Source organism: Anomaloglossus baeobatrachus, chromosome 5 (genome assembly GCF_048569485.1).
Source record: "Anomaloglossus baeobatrachus isolate aAnoBae1 chromosome 5, aAnoBae1.hap1, whole genome shotgun sequence".
NCBI classification, from domain to species: domain Eukaryota; kingdom Metazoa; phylum Chordata; class Amphibia; order Anura; family Aromobatidae; genus Anomaloglossus; species Anomaloglossus baeobatrachus.
Window position 1 is genome coordinate 596,908,762 of NC_134357.1, and position 15,510 is coordinate 596,924,271.

Sequence of the window (15,510 nt, forward strand, 5' to 3'; positions counted from 1 at the left end):
AGGCTAGGTTCACATTTCCGTTGTTTTGCATCAGTCACCTGTGTTGCTTGACGCTTGTGACTGATGCGTTGTACAACGGGTGACAAGAATTTTAATTCATTGTCATGAAAAAGCGAATTCCGTTGTAAAACAAGAGAGAGAATGATCAGCTGATCATTCACCAGAGCCGGCCACTGGCTTTTGAGAGCGATCAGCTGATCTCCTGGCCGCTGGCTTTTGAGAGCGATCAGATGATCTCCTGGCGGCCGGCTATTGTGAACGATCAGCTGATTGCTCTCATAAGCCGGCCGCTGGAAGATCAGCTGATCGCTCTCATAAGCCAGCCGCCAGGAAATCAGCTGATCGCTCTCAAAAGCCGGCGGCCGGGATATCAGTTGATCGCTCACAGCAGCCGGCCGCCGGGCGATCAGCTGATCGTTCGGCCGCCGAGAGAGAGCATGCGCAGCGAAATCAAAAGGATTCCGCTACTCAAAAAAAATTTACATGCTGCATTCCTGCCGCCCAACGGTCAGTTGTTCCACAACTGATCAGTCGGGCGGCAGATGCAACGTAAGGGCATCAGTCACAAGCCGCCGCTCATACAAGTCTATGGGAAACAACGGAATCCGCCAAACGGATTGCATTGTTTATTAGAGCGGCAAATTGTGACTGATCATAAACAATGGAAATGTGAACCTAGCCTAACCCATAAAGGACGAGTAAACATTATTATCTACTTTCCTCCAGCCATGTGCAGGAATGTACAATGCATAATGTAAAAGTTTGAGAAGGATCGTCTATAAAAGCATATGGTCTACTAGAAACAAAAATATTGTCAGTAACTCCTTCAGAAAAAAAACAGAAAGCAATGAAGATCCCATGTAAGCAAGTAACCAAGTCAACAGCTGTAAAGGACTGGAATTTGGTTGTATAAATCCCGATTGTAGAGCTTGTCCAATACAGAATCTAGAAATCCAAATCCCCTGGTATTTCTTTGATTTTCCGAAGTACTCTTGGAAACTGTTGAATAGGTACCCGTCTGCTAGCCTCACCTGGTGAGGTGGAATTATGGCCGCAGGTCAGGGAGGACCGACGGGGCACTGATGAAGGCAAAGCAGCCTGTCAGGTATGTGGATCAATAAAGACCTGGACAACAGGTTTTGCTGTACGGCAGTCAAGGCATGGCACACGAGAAGCCTCAGATCCAGGAAAGCAGATGAAGCAGAAAAGATGTGAGACAGCACTCAGATGTAGTTAGCAGAATCTAAAGCTGAAGATTGCAATAAAATGTGAACAGACTGATAGTTTGTGATGCTTACAGCAAACAAGAGGTTGTGCTGTAAGGGAAACAGTCAAGGCATGGCACACCAGAAGACTCAGATCCAGAAAAGCAGATGAAGATGAAAAGAAAAGATCTGACACAGCACTCCGATGTAGTTTGCAGAATCTAAAGCTGAAGATTGCAATATAATGTGAACAGCCTAATAGGTTTGTGATGCTTATAGCACACAACAGGTTGTGCTGTACGGGAAACAGTCAAGGCATGGCACACCAGAAGCCTCAGATCCAGAAAAGCAGATGAAGAGGAAAAGAAAAGATCTGACACAGCACTCCGATGTAGTTTGCAGAATCTAAAGCTGAAGATTGCAATATAATGTGAACAGCCTAATAGGTTTGTGATGCTTATAGCAAACAACAGGTTGTGCTGTACGGGAAACAGTCAAGGCACGGCTTACCAGAAGCCTCAGATCCAGAAAAGCAGATGAAGCAGAAAAGAAAAGATGTGAAACAGCACTCAGATGTAGTTAGCAGAATCTAACGTTAAAGATTGCAATGTAATGTGAACAGACTAATAGTTTATGATGCTTACAGCAAACAATGGGTTAATCAGCAGGTGAGAGTCTATTTAGAAAATAGAAGAAATCACAGGAGTCTGATGATGGCAACACAAAAGAAAACGGCAGCTACATATACCAACACCAGGTCACAGTATTATTGTACTTTATAATGCAGCAGGCCCCCATAATGGTGGAGACCGCACAGCACAATCTACTAATAAAACTACCAATCTCACGCCTACCATTCATGGAGGAGGGTGGCTGCAATCCTCCTATAGCGATTTTGTAGGGATTTGTAGATCTGCACTATGGAGGTTTACTGGTGATCTAATAATCTGTGGATCTAAATTAGTGCTAGTGAAGCGCAAAATTGAAACCCTAGATTAAAAAAAGAAGGTGCTTTGTCCTTTATCTATTAATTCAACCACTAGCGGAAGACTCACAGGATTAATTACAAGTTGACCAGACAAGAAATCATTTATTTATTTTAATTCCTCCTCCCGTCCCTGGGACTCAAGCGGACATCCTTCAAACATTTCAGCAGGAGCTATGGCTTTGAGTCACAAGCTCTGGAGGATTCCCAGGCAGTCTCCCATGCTAGTACCTGCCAAGTCTCTGTGTAACGTCTGCGATCCGATGAGGGAAGGCACATTGAGTTCAGCATGGCCGTCAACGCTATCTTGTAATTTCTTGAGATAACTGACAGCATCCAGGAGTCCGTTGATGTCCGGTTGGTTTCTCTTCCACCTGGCATCACAAGACCTGGTTCTTGGTACCTGATTGAATTTTTTTTAATTCAGATTTTTGTTGACCACTTCTGGGCTTCAGTTACTTTAATTTTACAAACTTACCACCTCTTTTGGGTCTCTGAGTTTCGAGGACAGAATCTGAACTTTTGGGTTGCGAAAAAAAAGGATTCCTTTACCCTATTGTAGATACTTCAATATATTTTTCAAGCTAAAGATCAGACAACTATCATGTTGAAGTTGAAGAGACCAAATGGGGTTTTGTTTTAGGCTTTACCTTCCTGGTTTTTGTTAGGAAATCCATATGTACGTGACAAACAGTAGATGGACTACATAACATGGGGTCTGAGTCTACTCCTATACAGAGGTGTACCACTGGAGGTGTAGCAACCTCCACACACAGACCATGTGTGAGACAAACATTCTCCATTTTAACATGTACCATACTCATGGGTGGGAGGTATGTGAGCAGCCAGACCCATCCATCTCTATAGCTGCTGGTAAAACCCAGCTCTAATGCTCCTTAAGAACTCTTAGTACTAACTGTACTAGAGCTTACACCAGGGCTTACATCACAGAGGATAACCACCTCTGCGATACATACCTCCCATCCACTAGACGTCCTACTGCCATCTTACAAAAGCGTTACCTGCAGCTGGCTGAAAACTCTTCTCAAAAGGACAAAGTATAAAAGTAAAGTAGCCCCAGGGCTCTTCTGAATATGCAAAATAATGGTTTAGAATTTTAACAAACATAAGAAAATAAAAAAAAAGGTAAATTTCTACAGCCATTCCCCTTAAACAAGACAAAAAAAGATTATGACTTCGGAATTACTCTACATGGCGCCTCAATAACAAAATCTGCGCATTCATCGCAAGTCACCTACATGCTGTACGAGACATTCCCTGAAAATTCTGCCCAGGAATCTTAAAGAAAATATAAGGTGGAATCAACATGTCACACCTGTGAACAGCAATACTGCCACAAAAATACACTCATCATTAAAACTGCAACACAAAGGAAAAGTTATGGATTTGTAGAAAGAAGATCAATATATGTGTAAATGATGGAAAAAAAATTGAACACTGGCTACTTCTTGGATTAAATATATAAAATGTAATAGCTCTGTTCCTCTTGCTCTATAAATCGCATCCCTGAAGTCTTGTGAGGCCAAATGTTACAAGTAACGGGTGTCCAAACAACCTGTATAAACAATTGGTTGGGGCAGTTTTTATTGGGTTATTGTGGAGATTTGATGGTGATCTACCAATTTGGTATGAAAAAGTGTTTGCCCCCTTCCTGATCGCTGATTCTTTTGCAGGTTTGTCACCCTTAAATCCCGCACACACAGTTCACAGAGGCATAGGTAACGTCCCAGTCCTTAGAACAGACTATTTAATGCTGAAGAGCTCACCCAGATTTTGAGATTAATCGATTAGAAAGAGTAAGGCAATTGTAAGAATAAGCTTCTTACCGTTTTGCTGCAGCTTTTAGCATTACTGTTTCTGAAAGACTGATTCTCAGTCAACATCTGAGTACTGTCTGCGTCTTCGAGACTTTTCTACCTGAATACACCTGATTGTATCACAACACTAATGGATCTCTTCTTGTCTCGGGTCCATAATCTATCACCAGGAGGCCTTTAACAAGATTTCCCTTACACATGGGTCCGATTACCTTCAGTAACACAGAGTAGCACTTTTGCGGCTTCAAATACCAACAAATAAGACAATACCAGTTACCTACAAGTGTATGTTATCCTTAAGTCACACTTAAACTCTTAAAATAATTGATTGGTTCAGGTCAGATAATGTTTTTCCCACCATGAGCCCTTATTTGTGTAATGTTCCTGTACCCATTGTTCCCTTATCATGGTTATTTCCCATGTATCATCTCCAATCTAGAAATTCTTCATAAGGTTCTATGTGAGATAATCCAGCACTATGTGTGTTGTGACCCTCATTATGCTAGTACGATGGACTCTTTACAGCGGCTGCTGTCTCCAGATGGGTTTTCCCTCAAGCTTCATGGAAGTTGCTGTGGTTGGGATAAGCTGGATCGGTCCACCTGATTCTGACTCTGGGATCATTCTGACTTGTCTTTTTAGGATCACCCGGTCTCCTGGCTGGAGACCACGTGCTCCTGACACTGATTTAGGATCTGGAATTGGAGGATACACATGTTTAACACACTATACAGGCAGTTGTATACGGCTCGTACATCACTGGTCAGGATATCACACTGTATCTGCAGTATGTGTGAGAAATATAATCACATTGTAGGTACTAAACCAAAAATATCTTATGTAAAGATCTAATTATTAAGGAGAGCGAACATTTGTTACATGATTTGCAGCGTTCACCATTATCTTGTGGATCGTTACATGTTTATGTTATAATCATTAAAATTCCAAACATCATCCACCCATGTGACTATAGACACAATTACATATTCCAATACAGGAGGGGGCAGGGATTGGGGCAATAGCCCTAAACTCTCCCTACCTCGCAGCGGAGGTCGGCACCCTATAAGGCGAATTGGTGCCCCCGCTCACCGACGGCTCACCCTCCCTATCCCTACACTGCTAAGCTAATACGTGCTGCTAATGTCAGTGAGGGAATATAGAAACCGTGAGATACCGGGGATAAAGAGGCGTCAATATGCAATTATATATATCCAATTCATTCCCAAAGATTACATATTCACACTCTGTATTTACATAGCTGTTTGTAGCTTAAATCAATATGATACAGCAAATTCAAGAACCAAACCCTAAAATAAATTAAATAGTTCACATGTATAACATGTACCCACTGTGTGTGTATGATATATATATATATATATATATATATAAAATAAAATAATAATTTTATTTATATGGCGCTATTAATTCCACAGCACTTTACATACATTGGCAATTCTGTCCCCATTGGGGCTCACAATCTAGAGTCCCTAACTGTATGTCTTTGGAGTGTAGAAGGAAACCGGAGAACCCGGAGGAAACCCACGCAAACACGGGGAGAACATACAGACTCCTTGCAGATGGTTTCCTTGGTGGCATTTGAACCCAGGACCCCAGCACTGCAAGGCTGCAGTGCTAACCACTGAGCCACCATGCCGTGTATGTATGTATATTATATATATATATATATATATATATAGACCCTCCATTGTCCAATTGTCACCCAGGCTAATAAAAATAAACGCATATTTGTCAAACACTTAGATTGAAAGAATCCCAACGCGTTTCTCCCCTCTTCACAATGGCAGACAGGGGTTCATCAGATAAGTAATAACGTTTGGAACACCATTCTAAGTCTGAACTGGGTGCAAAAACCTAAAAAAACATCACTATGGGGAGATAAGGTATGCACACCAGTGACTATGTAAGGGGAATACATGTAATAGCAGAAACTGCTGTGTGAATACGGACATGAAAAATCCAATAGCTATATGCAAGAATGAAAATGTGAAAAATGGACCCTGCATTACTGCCATGAATATATGAATAAAGAGAAATTTAGCTACTGAATTGATCATTGCAATAGAGCCCCAACACTACGCCAAAGTATTTGCATTGATCAATTCAGTAGCTAAATTTCTCTTTATTCATATATTCATGGCAGTAATGCAGGTTCCATTTTTCACATTTTCACTCCTACATATAGCTATTGGATTTGTCATGTCAGTATTCACACAGCAGTTTCTGCTATTACATGTATTCCCCTTGCATAGTCACTGGTGTGCATACCTTATATATAGGGGTTAATCAGAGGCATCCCCAGGTACTGTAAGATCTTTATAATGACCTGTGCTATAGGATATGTACTTTTACCACTTTTTAGGAACTCCATCTTTACATACCACCAGCATCATGAGTTTTTCAGCAGTAACGTTTTCCATACTGGATATGTTTCAGAGCAGGCCTGAAAAGAAATTCACACAACACGCACAAAACTCATGTAAACCTACTCATGGTAGATGTATATGACTAATCTGCAATCACTGGAGCAGTAGAGCGGATGAGGGGGGGTTTCTACGAGGTCTTTACAGTTTTTCTACCTTAATAGGCACGCATCTTATAAGACTGGATGTGTCTGGCCACCTGGGTACTGAGCACTGGTGCTGCCCATATCTTGTCCACCACCACACTTATAACGGACTTTGTCACGTTTTCATAGTTACCTGGGCTATTACTGAGTAGAGCGCTCATGGCAGAGAAAGCTTACCGCCCTTTATCCACATACCTTCCTCAGTCACTGGCTCTCTGCGTCTCACACTCCGTTCCTTGCTGAATCATTTGTTTCTGTAGGGATTTAAAAACACAAGTAGTGACCAATGTCACGGACGTGACAGGAGCCACTGAGGTATGGTACTGGTCTGCGTTGGTAAAGGACTCTCAACTCTAGGCCAGTTCACTGGTTCTTTGTTGTCTGCTCCTGTGCGAGCATCTCCTCCAGCTCCATCAGTCACCGGCTCATTTGATAACAGGAGAGCGTCTCCACCTGGGCTCACACCCACTCTACGGTCTTTATAGGTTTATCACGTCACAATCCACATTTGCCTATCTTACCCCCCTCCGCTCTACGAACCACAGTGATCACAAATCTTCATCTCGTTCTCCTATTCCAATGGGAGAGGAGCGAGTGGTTCGATTTTTATTACCTCATGTTGCGTAACCTCAGCATATCCAGTGCAGAATCAACCAGCATCTTGATATCTGGATCCATCTATGGAAAAATTCAAAATCTGCATTAGCAATGGCCTCATCTGAGACATGTTCAAAACCTGACAATTCTTGTTACATCAGAGCAATCATGAGATATATGTAAATCTGCTGTATCCTCCTTACAGATAAAAATATAAAGAAAACTTAATAGCAAAACTCAATTGATGAACAAATTAAAACCTTAAATAATGTGTGTGATTTTCCACATCATCTTTACCCCCCCTTTTTGAATCTATTATCCAAAACATAATTAGATTCAAAAAGTTTATGGCCCCAAAGCACATGAATTCATTCTCTTTGTTGGGATTGTAACATCATGGGGGGGGGGGGGGGGGGAAGGTAAACTGATTTTTTTTCTTTTGCTCAACTATTTCCCCCCTATATTCTATAGTCTGTGCTTTATACACACACACACACACACACACAGTCCTGGTCCAACTACAGTTAAAAACACTACTTTTACTGTTCAGGTATGTAGTACTCCATCCAATCCATTGTTCAGACAATTCAAACAACCTATGGTCTTCTGGTTACTTTACACATGCTCTGTCTTAAAATGGCTGCCCCACATCCCAACAAAGTCCAGTCTCATCCGGATTTTTCCTTTCCCCTTCTACCCAATTCTCTATATATAGACACTATATAAACTTTCAGAAACCCTAACCCATGCATAAGCTGCAAATAACAATTCATTGTCTTCCAAAACACATTTTTTCATCAAAACAATTTCTTACACACTGTAACCTCCCCCCTTCTGCCATTTCACATTACTAAGCACCAACAAACAAAAGACAGGGGAGATGACTCAACTGAAACACGAAAGAAAACTTCTGGTTTGCAGCACACACTTCCAAATCCTTCCTTATACTGACACGTGGTCCCTGTCTGATTTCTGCATACCGTAATTTACAAAAACACCTCCAGAGATACCCCTGGCTTCTAATTGCCTCAATCTAGCCCCGTACCCGGCCTCTATGTATCCCTGAACCCAGCTTCTATGTGGCCCTGTACTCGGCCTCTATAACACCCAGGCTCCTCTAATAAACCCCATTTGGATGTCTTCTACCCAGCCTTTTTAACCCAGGCTCCTGTTAACAAGCCTCTCTTGGAGGACTTGTAACTAGCCTCTCTAACCAGCTTTGAGAGCCCATGGAAAACATGTGCCTAACCTGACCAATTAAAACCAGTGCTTTATCTCTAGGCCTCTTGCCGAGTCATTCACTCTAGGCCTGAAGCCAAAACTATTTACTACACCTCAAGCCGAGTCATTCATTCTAGGCTTCGAGCCAAGAACTCAATTTACTAGGCCCCGTGTCTAGTCATTCACTCTAGACCACGTGGTAACAACTTAATGTACTCAGCCGAGTCACTCACTCTAGGCTTTGTACCAAACCTTATTAACCACTTAAGTCTCCACTAGAACCACAAACCATATTACAGGCAACAACCACGTACCATACCACATGGAGCGTCCTCCACATTTCCAAACACAGCTCAAAAACCCACTTGCTGTCCTAACTACCAGTCAATCTCCCCTGAAGACAAACAGACAACAGGCAGCAGGCAACTGAATATGTGACGGTTCTTCCGCAATTAATATGGCCAGCAGCGGAGAAACTCTTCTGTCGTCACATAGATCACAAAAACCAGGCACAGTCAGGCAATCAGTGCCACACACCCTGAGACACACAAGTAAGACTTCAGATGATAAAAATCAGACTTACCGTGTTCTCGTATAAAGAGTTGATCAGACTCTTGGCTCAGAGTATTTAGCACCTCCTGCCATTCCAATCGTCGGTCCTCAAGATTGTAGAGTTTCTCCTATTCTAGCCCCACGTTTTGGGCACCATTAATGTTAGGGTGAACTCTTAACCAGAGATCACTTTTTGCCTACTGCCTAGCCTAATTGGTGTGGATCGAGTGCATGTTTGAAAAATGAGATCAGACACAGTCGGATATTCATCTTTCCTTGACCAAAGTCGGTCTGGGCTCTGCTTTATTTCAACTGAAGCATGCTCTGATATAACCTTGGAAAGGGCATGTCCGGATGTGTTCATTGGTCAGTGGATTGAACAATGTGTTAGTCTATGAGCTGATTGGTGGGCGTCATCGTAGGCGGGTCTATGTCATTGGATGGATCCATGGTGATGGTGATGGGAGTGACGTCATCTGGTGGATCCATGCTGATGGTAGGGTCTGTGATGTCATCGGGGGCCATCTTGGGTTCCTCTGAAGACTTACTGGCTTATGTATAATTGATTTAATTGAACACACTTCTCACAGTGCTCTATGTCCAGAGGTCAATTATTTCATCTTAAGGCTCTCCTCAACATCTGTGCAAGCACCAATGGTAGATAGGTTACTAGCTATCCTTTCCTCCCATGCCTGACCAGCTGAGTGTGGTAAAGCCAGAAAGAACGATGCAGTGATTGAATTTTAACTTATTTATTCACAATACCTAGGCTTGATGAGGTAGGAATTCAGTAAGGATGAATGACGGTTACAAGATGGCGCATGTAGCAAAGAGGTAAAAGTAGAATCCTCTCTTCAGTCTTGATGCACAGGCAACCAAGCTGGCGCTTATGAGAAAGAAAGGATGTGAGGAAAAGATTATTATAGCGCCATTTATTTCATGGCGCTTTACATGTGAAAAGGGATATACATAATAGGGAAAAGTACAATATTTATAAACAATACAAGACACAAACAGGTACAGGAGGAGAGAGGACCCTGCCCACGAGGGCTCCCAGTCTACAGGAGGAGAGAGGACCCTGCCCGCAAGGGCTCACAGTCTACAAGGGATAGGTGAGGGTACAGTAGGTGAGGGTGGAGATGGTCGCTCGGCACTATGGAGGACTGAGGGTTATTGCAGGTTGTAGGCTTATCGGAAGAGGTAGGTCTTTGGGTTCCTATTGAAGGTTTCCATCTTAGGTGAGAGTCAGATATGTTGTGCTAGAGCATTCCAGAGTATGGGGGAGGCACGGGAGAAATCTTGGTTTGCTATTGTGGGAAGAGGAGATATGAGGGGAATAGAAGAGATCTTGTGAAAATCGGTGGTTACGTGTTGATAAGTACCGGGAGACTAGGTCACAGATGTATGGAGGAGACAGGTTGTGGATGTCTTTGAATGTCATGGTTACGGTTTTGAACTGGAGTCGTTGGGCAAAGGGAAACCAGTGAAGGGATTGGCAGATGGGAGAGGTCAGGGAATAGTGGGGGGACAGGTGGATTAATCAGGCGGCAAAGTTTGGAATAGATTGTAGGTGGGCGAGAATGTTAGAAGGGAGGCCACAGAGCAGGGGGTTGCAGTGGTCCAGGCGGGAGATGATGAGGGCATGCATTTGTGTTTTTGCAACTCCTTGGGAAAGGAATGTACAAATCCGGGAAATATTTTTGAGTTGTAGTCGGCAGGAGATGAAGAGGGCTCGGATGTGTGGCTTGAAAGAGAGAGCAGAGTCTAGAGTTACTCTGAGGCAAGGAGCTTGTGAGACTGGAGAGAGTGAACAGCCACTGACTTTGATGGATAGGTCAGGTGGGGGGCATTGAGTGAGGAGGAGGAAAGACAATGAATTCTGTTTTGTCCATGTTCAGTTTTAGAAATTGCACAGAGAAGGATGAAATAGCAGAGAGACATTGAGGGATTGTGTTTAGTAAGGAGGAGATGTCAGGTCCAGAGAGGTAGATCTGAGTATCATCAGCGTAGAGGTGATACTGAAAGCCATGGGACTCTATGAGCTGGGCCAGGAGGCGTTGCAGAGAGAGGCATTATGGGAAAATGACAATGTAATACATGAAAAACATGATATTAAAGGCCAGTAGATGGCAGCAAAGTACAAGAAGAACTGTACACTATATTATCTGTATAGAATGAATTGAAGAAACAGATTAAATATATGTCCTTTTATGAAAAGAATGGCTGGCAGCACAGAATGTGTTAATAATGGCAAAAGGTGTTAAATGACTAGTGACTGACTGAATGTTCTTCTCACAGATTACAAAACAAGACCCCTGGATGACTGGACAGAAGATCATGTTCGGGAGTGGCTGCGTTCCATACGTATCAAGACGTCCTACATTCATAAACTGTTTGATGAAGAAGTAACAGGACCAGTTCTGAAAAAAATTAATGAGGCGTTTTTGAAAGGCCTTGGTATGAAACAAGGACAAATACAATTGCTTATTGAAGAAAGAAATGAGTTAGTAAGAAATCAAAAAGTCAGTCAATCTCAACCATGTAACAGTACAAATCCAGATAAGATGCCACTCCAAAGCATGCCAGCACATGAAGCAGCAAGCTACCAAGCTGCACACGAGTTGGGAGCAAATAGTCATCCTGAAAAATCAAGAACCAAAGTCGAACCTGGAGAAAGTCCACATAAAACTGATCAAGAAGATAATTCAAAGGCAATATCCTTGGTCAAGACTCAAAATGATGGGGATTTAGAAAGTGCACACGAATCAGACAAATCACACAATTCAGGGTCAAATTTCAGACCCTTTGATAAAGAAGTTGAGAACTTTGCTTATGTGAAGGGCTGTGTCCTTCCTCCAGAATCCGGAGTAGAAGACCTCATCACTCCGTGTCATGAGTATAAGTCCCTCATTACTGCCTCTAAGCTGGACCGTACAAGACTCCAGGCAAAATTTGCCTCAGAAGTGATTAAATTTGCTTGTGCTTGTATGAACGTGAGGACTAATGGAACAATACATTTTGGGGTAATGGATAGCAAGGAAGACAAGCGCTGTACACATGGGCAGATAACGGGGATCCTAGTGAAGGAGCAGGACATTTATGTCGATGCACTGGACTATATCGAGAGATGCATCAAAGGAGAACCCGATGCAGCCAGAGTGTGTATTCGCACCCCTAAATTCATTGAGGTTGTAGATAAAGATTGTAAAGATCAGCGCTTTGTGGTTGAGGTGGACGTGGTGCCAGATTCAGATTCTGTGAAAGGACGAGCTTTTCATGCAAGTTTACCAAAGTACAGTGAAAAGAGCAACAAAGTAAGTTTGGACAAGAAAACCTATTTCCGCAGAATTGGCGCAAAATCCGAACCAGTTCCCGAAGATGATGTGGTTCAGTTTTTTCAGAAACTTAAAAATTTGGATAAAGCGAGGAAAAAGGCAGAACAGAAAACTACCTTTGATAAACCCACCATAGAAGATCTAGGGACAAAAATCTCAATTTTGCTAACTGACGGTAAAAAAAATACATCAATAATTCCCTCAGGTATATACTTGTTACAAATCGGTGCACAGAAAATAATCTGAATTATGTGAATTTTTTGATGCGCATGAATATTTTGTGTGTTTTTGACTTTGATCCAAACTCAGACAGTAAAGGACTGTGCTCTAAATATAAAGAGCATCATGCCATTAATATTCATTCCTTAAAGAACTACTCAAATGAAAGCAGGGTAAGTACAGGAGACCTTAAGAAGAATCTGTCCCTGTTTAATCAAACCAGTTGGATATTCTGTAATGGTCGCATTAATTATCTGGGTGATGATGAACCATGTGATGAAAGCACCTGGGTCCGAACAAAAAGGAAACTTTTAAAAAAGGCCATTACTTTTCTTTGTGATGAACTCCTTCCAAAGGGATATTTCATTGTGCTGTTTCTTTTGCTGTCTAATGTAGAGGAACCAATTATCGACACTTTCCATGAATTTTATACAGAATTAAATGGCATGGAGTATATAATGTGCATTGCAGAGAATAAAGAAGACTACGAGAAGTGGGCAAACCACGCAAAGGCTTCCTGCAAAGTGATGGAGATCCTAGATCAGAGGAGCATTGTGGGCATGCAGCTCAATCATATCGATGCAACAGTCCAAAGTCTCATGCCTCTATCTTCTTCCATCAGAAAGTTATCAGTTTCCACAAAAGGCGTGTGCGTCCTCACCACCCCAGATGAAGAGAGAATGCATTCCTTTGAAATTCTGTGTGCCAATGAATGTGATAACACAAATTTGGAAGATCTGACAAAAGAGCAAATTGAAGAGATTGAAACAACGTTCTACAGAGGTGGGAAGGTCAGCTGGAAGCACTTTTGGCTCGCAGATCAAGGGAAATGTGAAGCCTTTATTGAGCGAGAAGCTTGTATGGAAGTTCAAAAGATTTTAAATGACATCCAATATGGAAATCGGGTGAGTCTTCCAGTCACAAGGATAAAAATCGTCCACCAACCAGGTAGTGGAGGAAGTACAGTTGCCCGACAAATTCTCTGGAAAAAACGGAAAGAATTAAGATGCGCTTGTCACAAACCACCGGGGGGGTCACTCAGAAATCCCCCGCGCTGGCTACCAGTACGTCACAATCGGGGGGTAACAAGTGGGGGTCACCCCTCCTTTATACCTCCCGACCGACAGACAGAGCACGTGACGCGCTCTCTAGCGCCCCTCTTATAGTCAGGCCAATTATGGAATTGCCCGACAATAAGCAAGGAGGCCGCTATACTACTTATGCAGATTATTGAAGGGTCCCCGGTGAGAGTAGGGTATATATTCCCCCGACCTCCGCGGGCGGAATATATAAAACCTCCCCGAATCTCACTGGCCTCCCCACAATAATCCTTGGCACAACTCGCTGCCACCAACCGCTTCACGGTAACTATTAGCCGAACACACAGACGTGGGATTCAAGATCGAGATAACAGAACAGCCCAAGATTAATTATATAATTTAATCAGCCTAAAGCACACTAGAAACTACAATATATACAATAGGGAATCTACAGAATATATATATGTCAGAGTACAGTTACAGATAAAGCATGGTTTACAAACAGGTATGCAATTCAATCAGTTACCTTGTGCGTCTGGCCACAGGGGGGCGCTGTAGACCAGGTTTCTAGGAACTCCCACAGATGTTTCCTGCACGTGACCCCCAGCGAAAGAACCCTGGAAAATGGCCGAAGTAGGGTTATCAACCTGGGCAAATCCAGGTCCCCTCCTACCTTAGTGACCTCAGAGGGAGCACTGCTCCACCCCTGGCTGGAGTTATGGACAATCCACAACATGGAATATGGGCCATAACTTTGCCTGGGAGCGTCGTAGGCGGACGCCGACGCTCTCATTGTGACAGCTATGAATTTAGCTACAGAACGAGAGGTTTCATGACTTGTCTACTAGTTCCCCATTGGCTGATATCACGCCTGGGGTATTTCCCAAGCTCCCGCTCCCATAAAAAGGGTGTGCCAGCATCGTCCGCATGCGGAGACACCATTTTTATGGTTGCCATGTTTATCGGAAATATGGCTTGCGAGATATGAACCATTTTTTACTGGAGTCGTTCTGTCTGGATACTTCCAAGCTTGCTAATTAGATAGCAGCTCCTACCACAGGGTCACGGCAGGGAGTCATCCTGTGTCCATTGTTCCCACATCACCTAATTTCCATATCATAGGAGATGGCCATGGGATGTGACACCTTCACAGATGCTGGACATTGAGGACAAGAAGGGAGGGGGGCACTGCCAGGGAGTGATGAGCGATTATGACTGGAAGTCATAATTCATCTTCATATCCCGGGATTTGCCTCACACCTCCCCCCTTTTGAGGGCGCTAGGGGGCAGCACACTCCGGTGTTCCCCCGTGCGCCCGTCCGCGACCTCTCCTTGTCGGGACAGCCCGTCTGCGTTACCGTGGTCACGGCCCCTTTTGTGGCGAATGGTGAAGTTGTATTGCTGGAGCGCAAGGCTCCATCGCAACAATCGCCCATTCGTCCCAGAGACGGTGTGCAACCAGCTGAGGGGATTGTGGTCCGTCTCCACGATGAAGTGGCGCCCGTATAGATAGGGTTGCAGACGCTGCAGGGCCCACACTATGGCCAGGCACTCCTTCTCCATCGTGGAATAGGCCACTTCCCTTGGTAACAGCTTCCTGCTCAGGTACAAGACTGGGTGCTCTTGGCTCGCAGAGTCCACCTGGCTGAGCACCGCACCGAGGCCGAAGTCACTGGCGTCGGTCTGTACTACAAACGGCCGCGTGAAGTCGGCTGCCTGTAGCACGGGCGGGCTGGACAGGGCGTCCTTTAGGGCCTGGAAGGCTGTCTCGCAGTCCATTGTCCAATCGACTGCAGAGGGCAGCTTCTTCTTGGTGAGGTCCGTCAAGGGCTTTGCCAGGCTACTATAGCGTGGAACAAACCTCCTATAGTACCCGGCGGTCCCTAAGAAGGACATCACCTGCTTCTTGGTCCTGGGGGTGGGCCAGGATG

General features: G+C 43.7%; 1 protein-coding gene across 1 annotated transcript in view; it reads left to right on the top strand.

The window, feature by feature from the left end:
- Positions 1–15,510, top strand: part of LOC142312537 (sterile alpha motif domain-containing protein 9-like) — a 37,016-nt gene that overhangs the window by 12,386 nt on the left and 9,120 nt on the right. Inside the window, 2 exon segments of the mRNA XM_075351513.1 lie at positions 11,284–12,497; positions 12,500–13,572. Of these exon segments, the coding sequence (XP_075207628.1) occupies positions 11,284–12,497; positions 12,500–13,572 (2,287 nt within the window).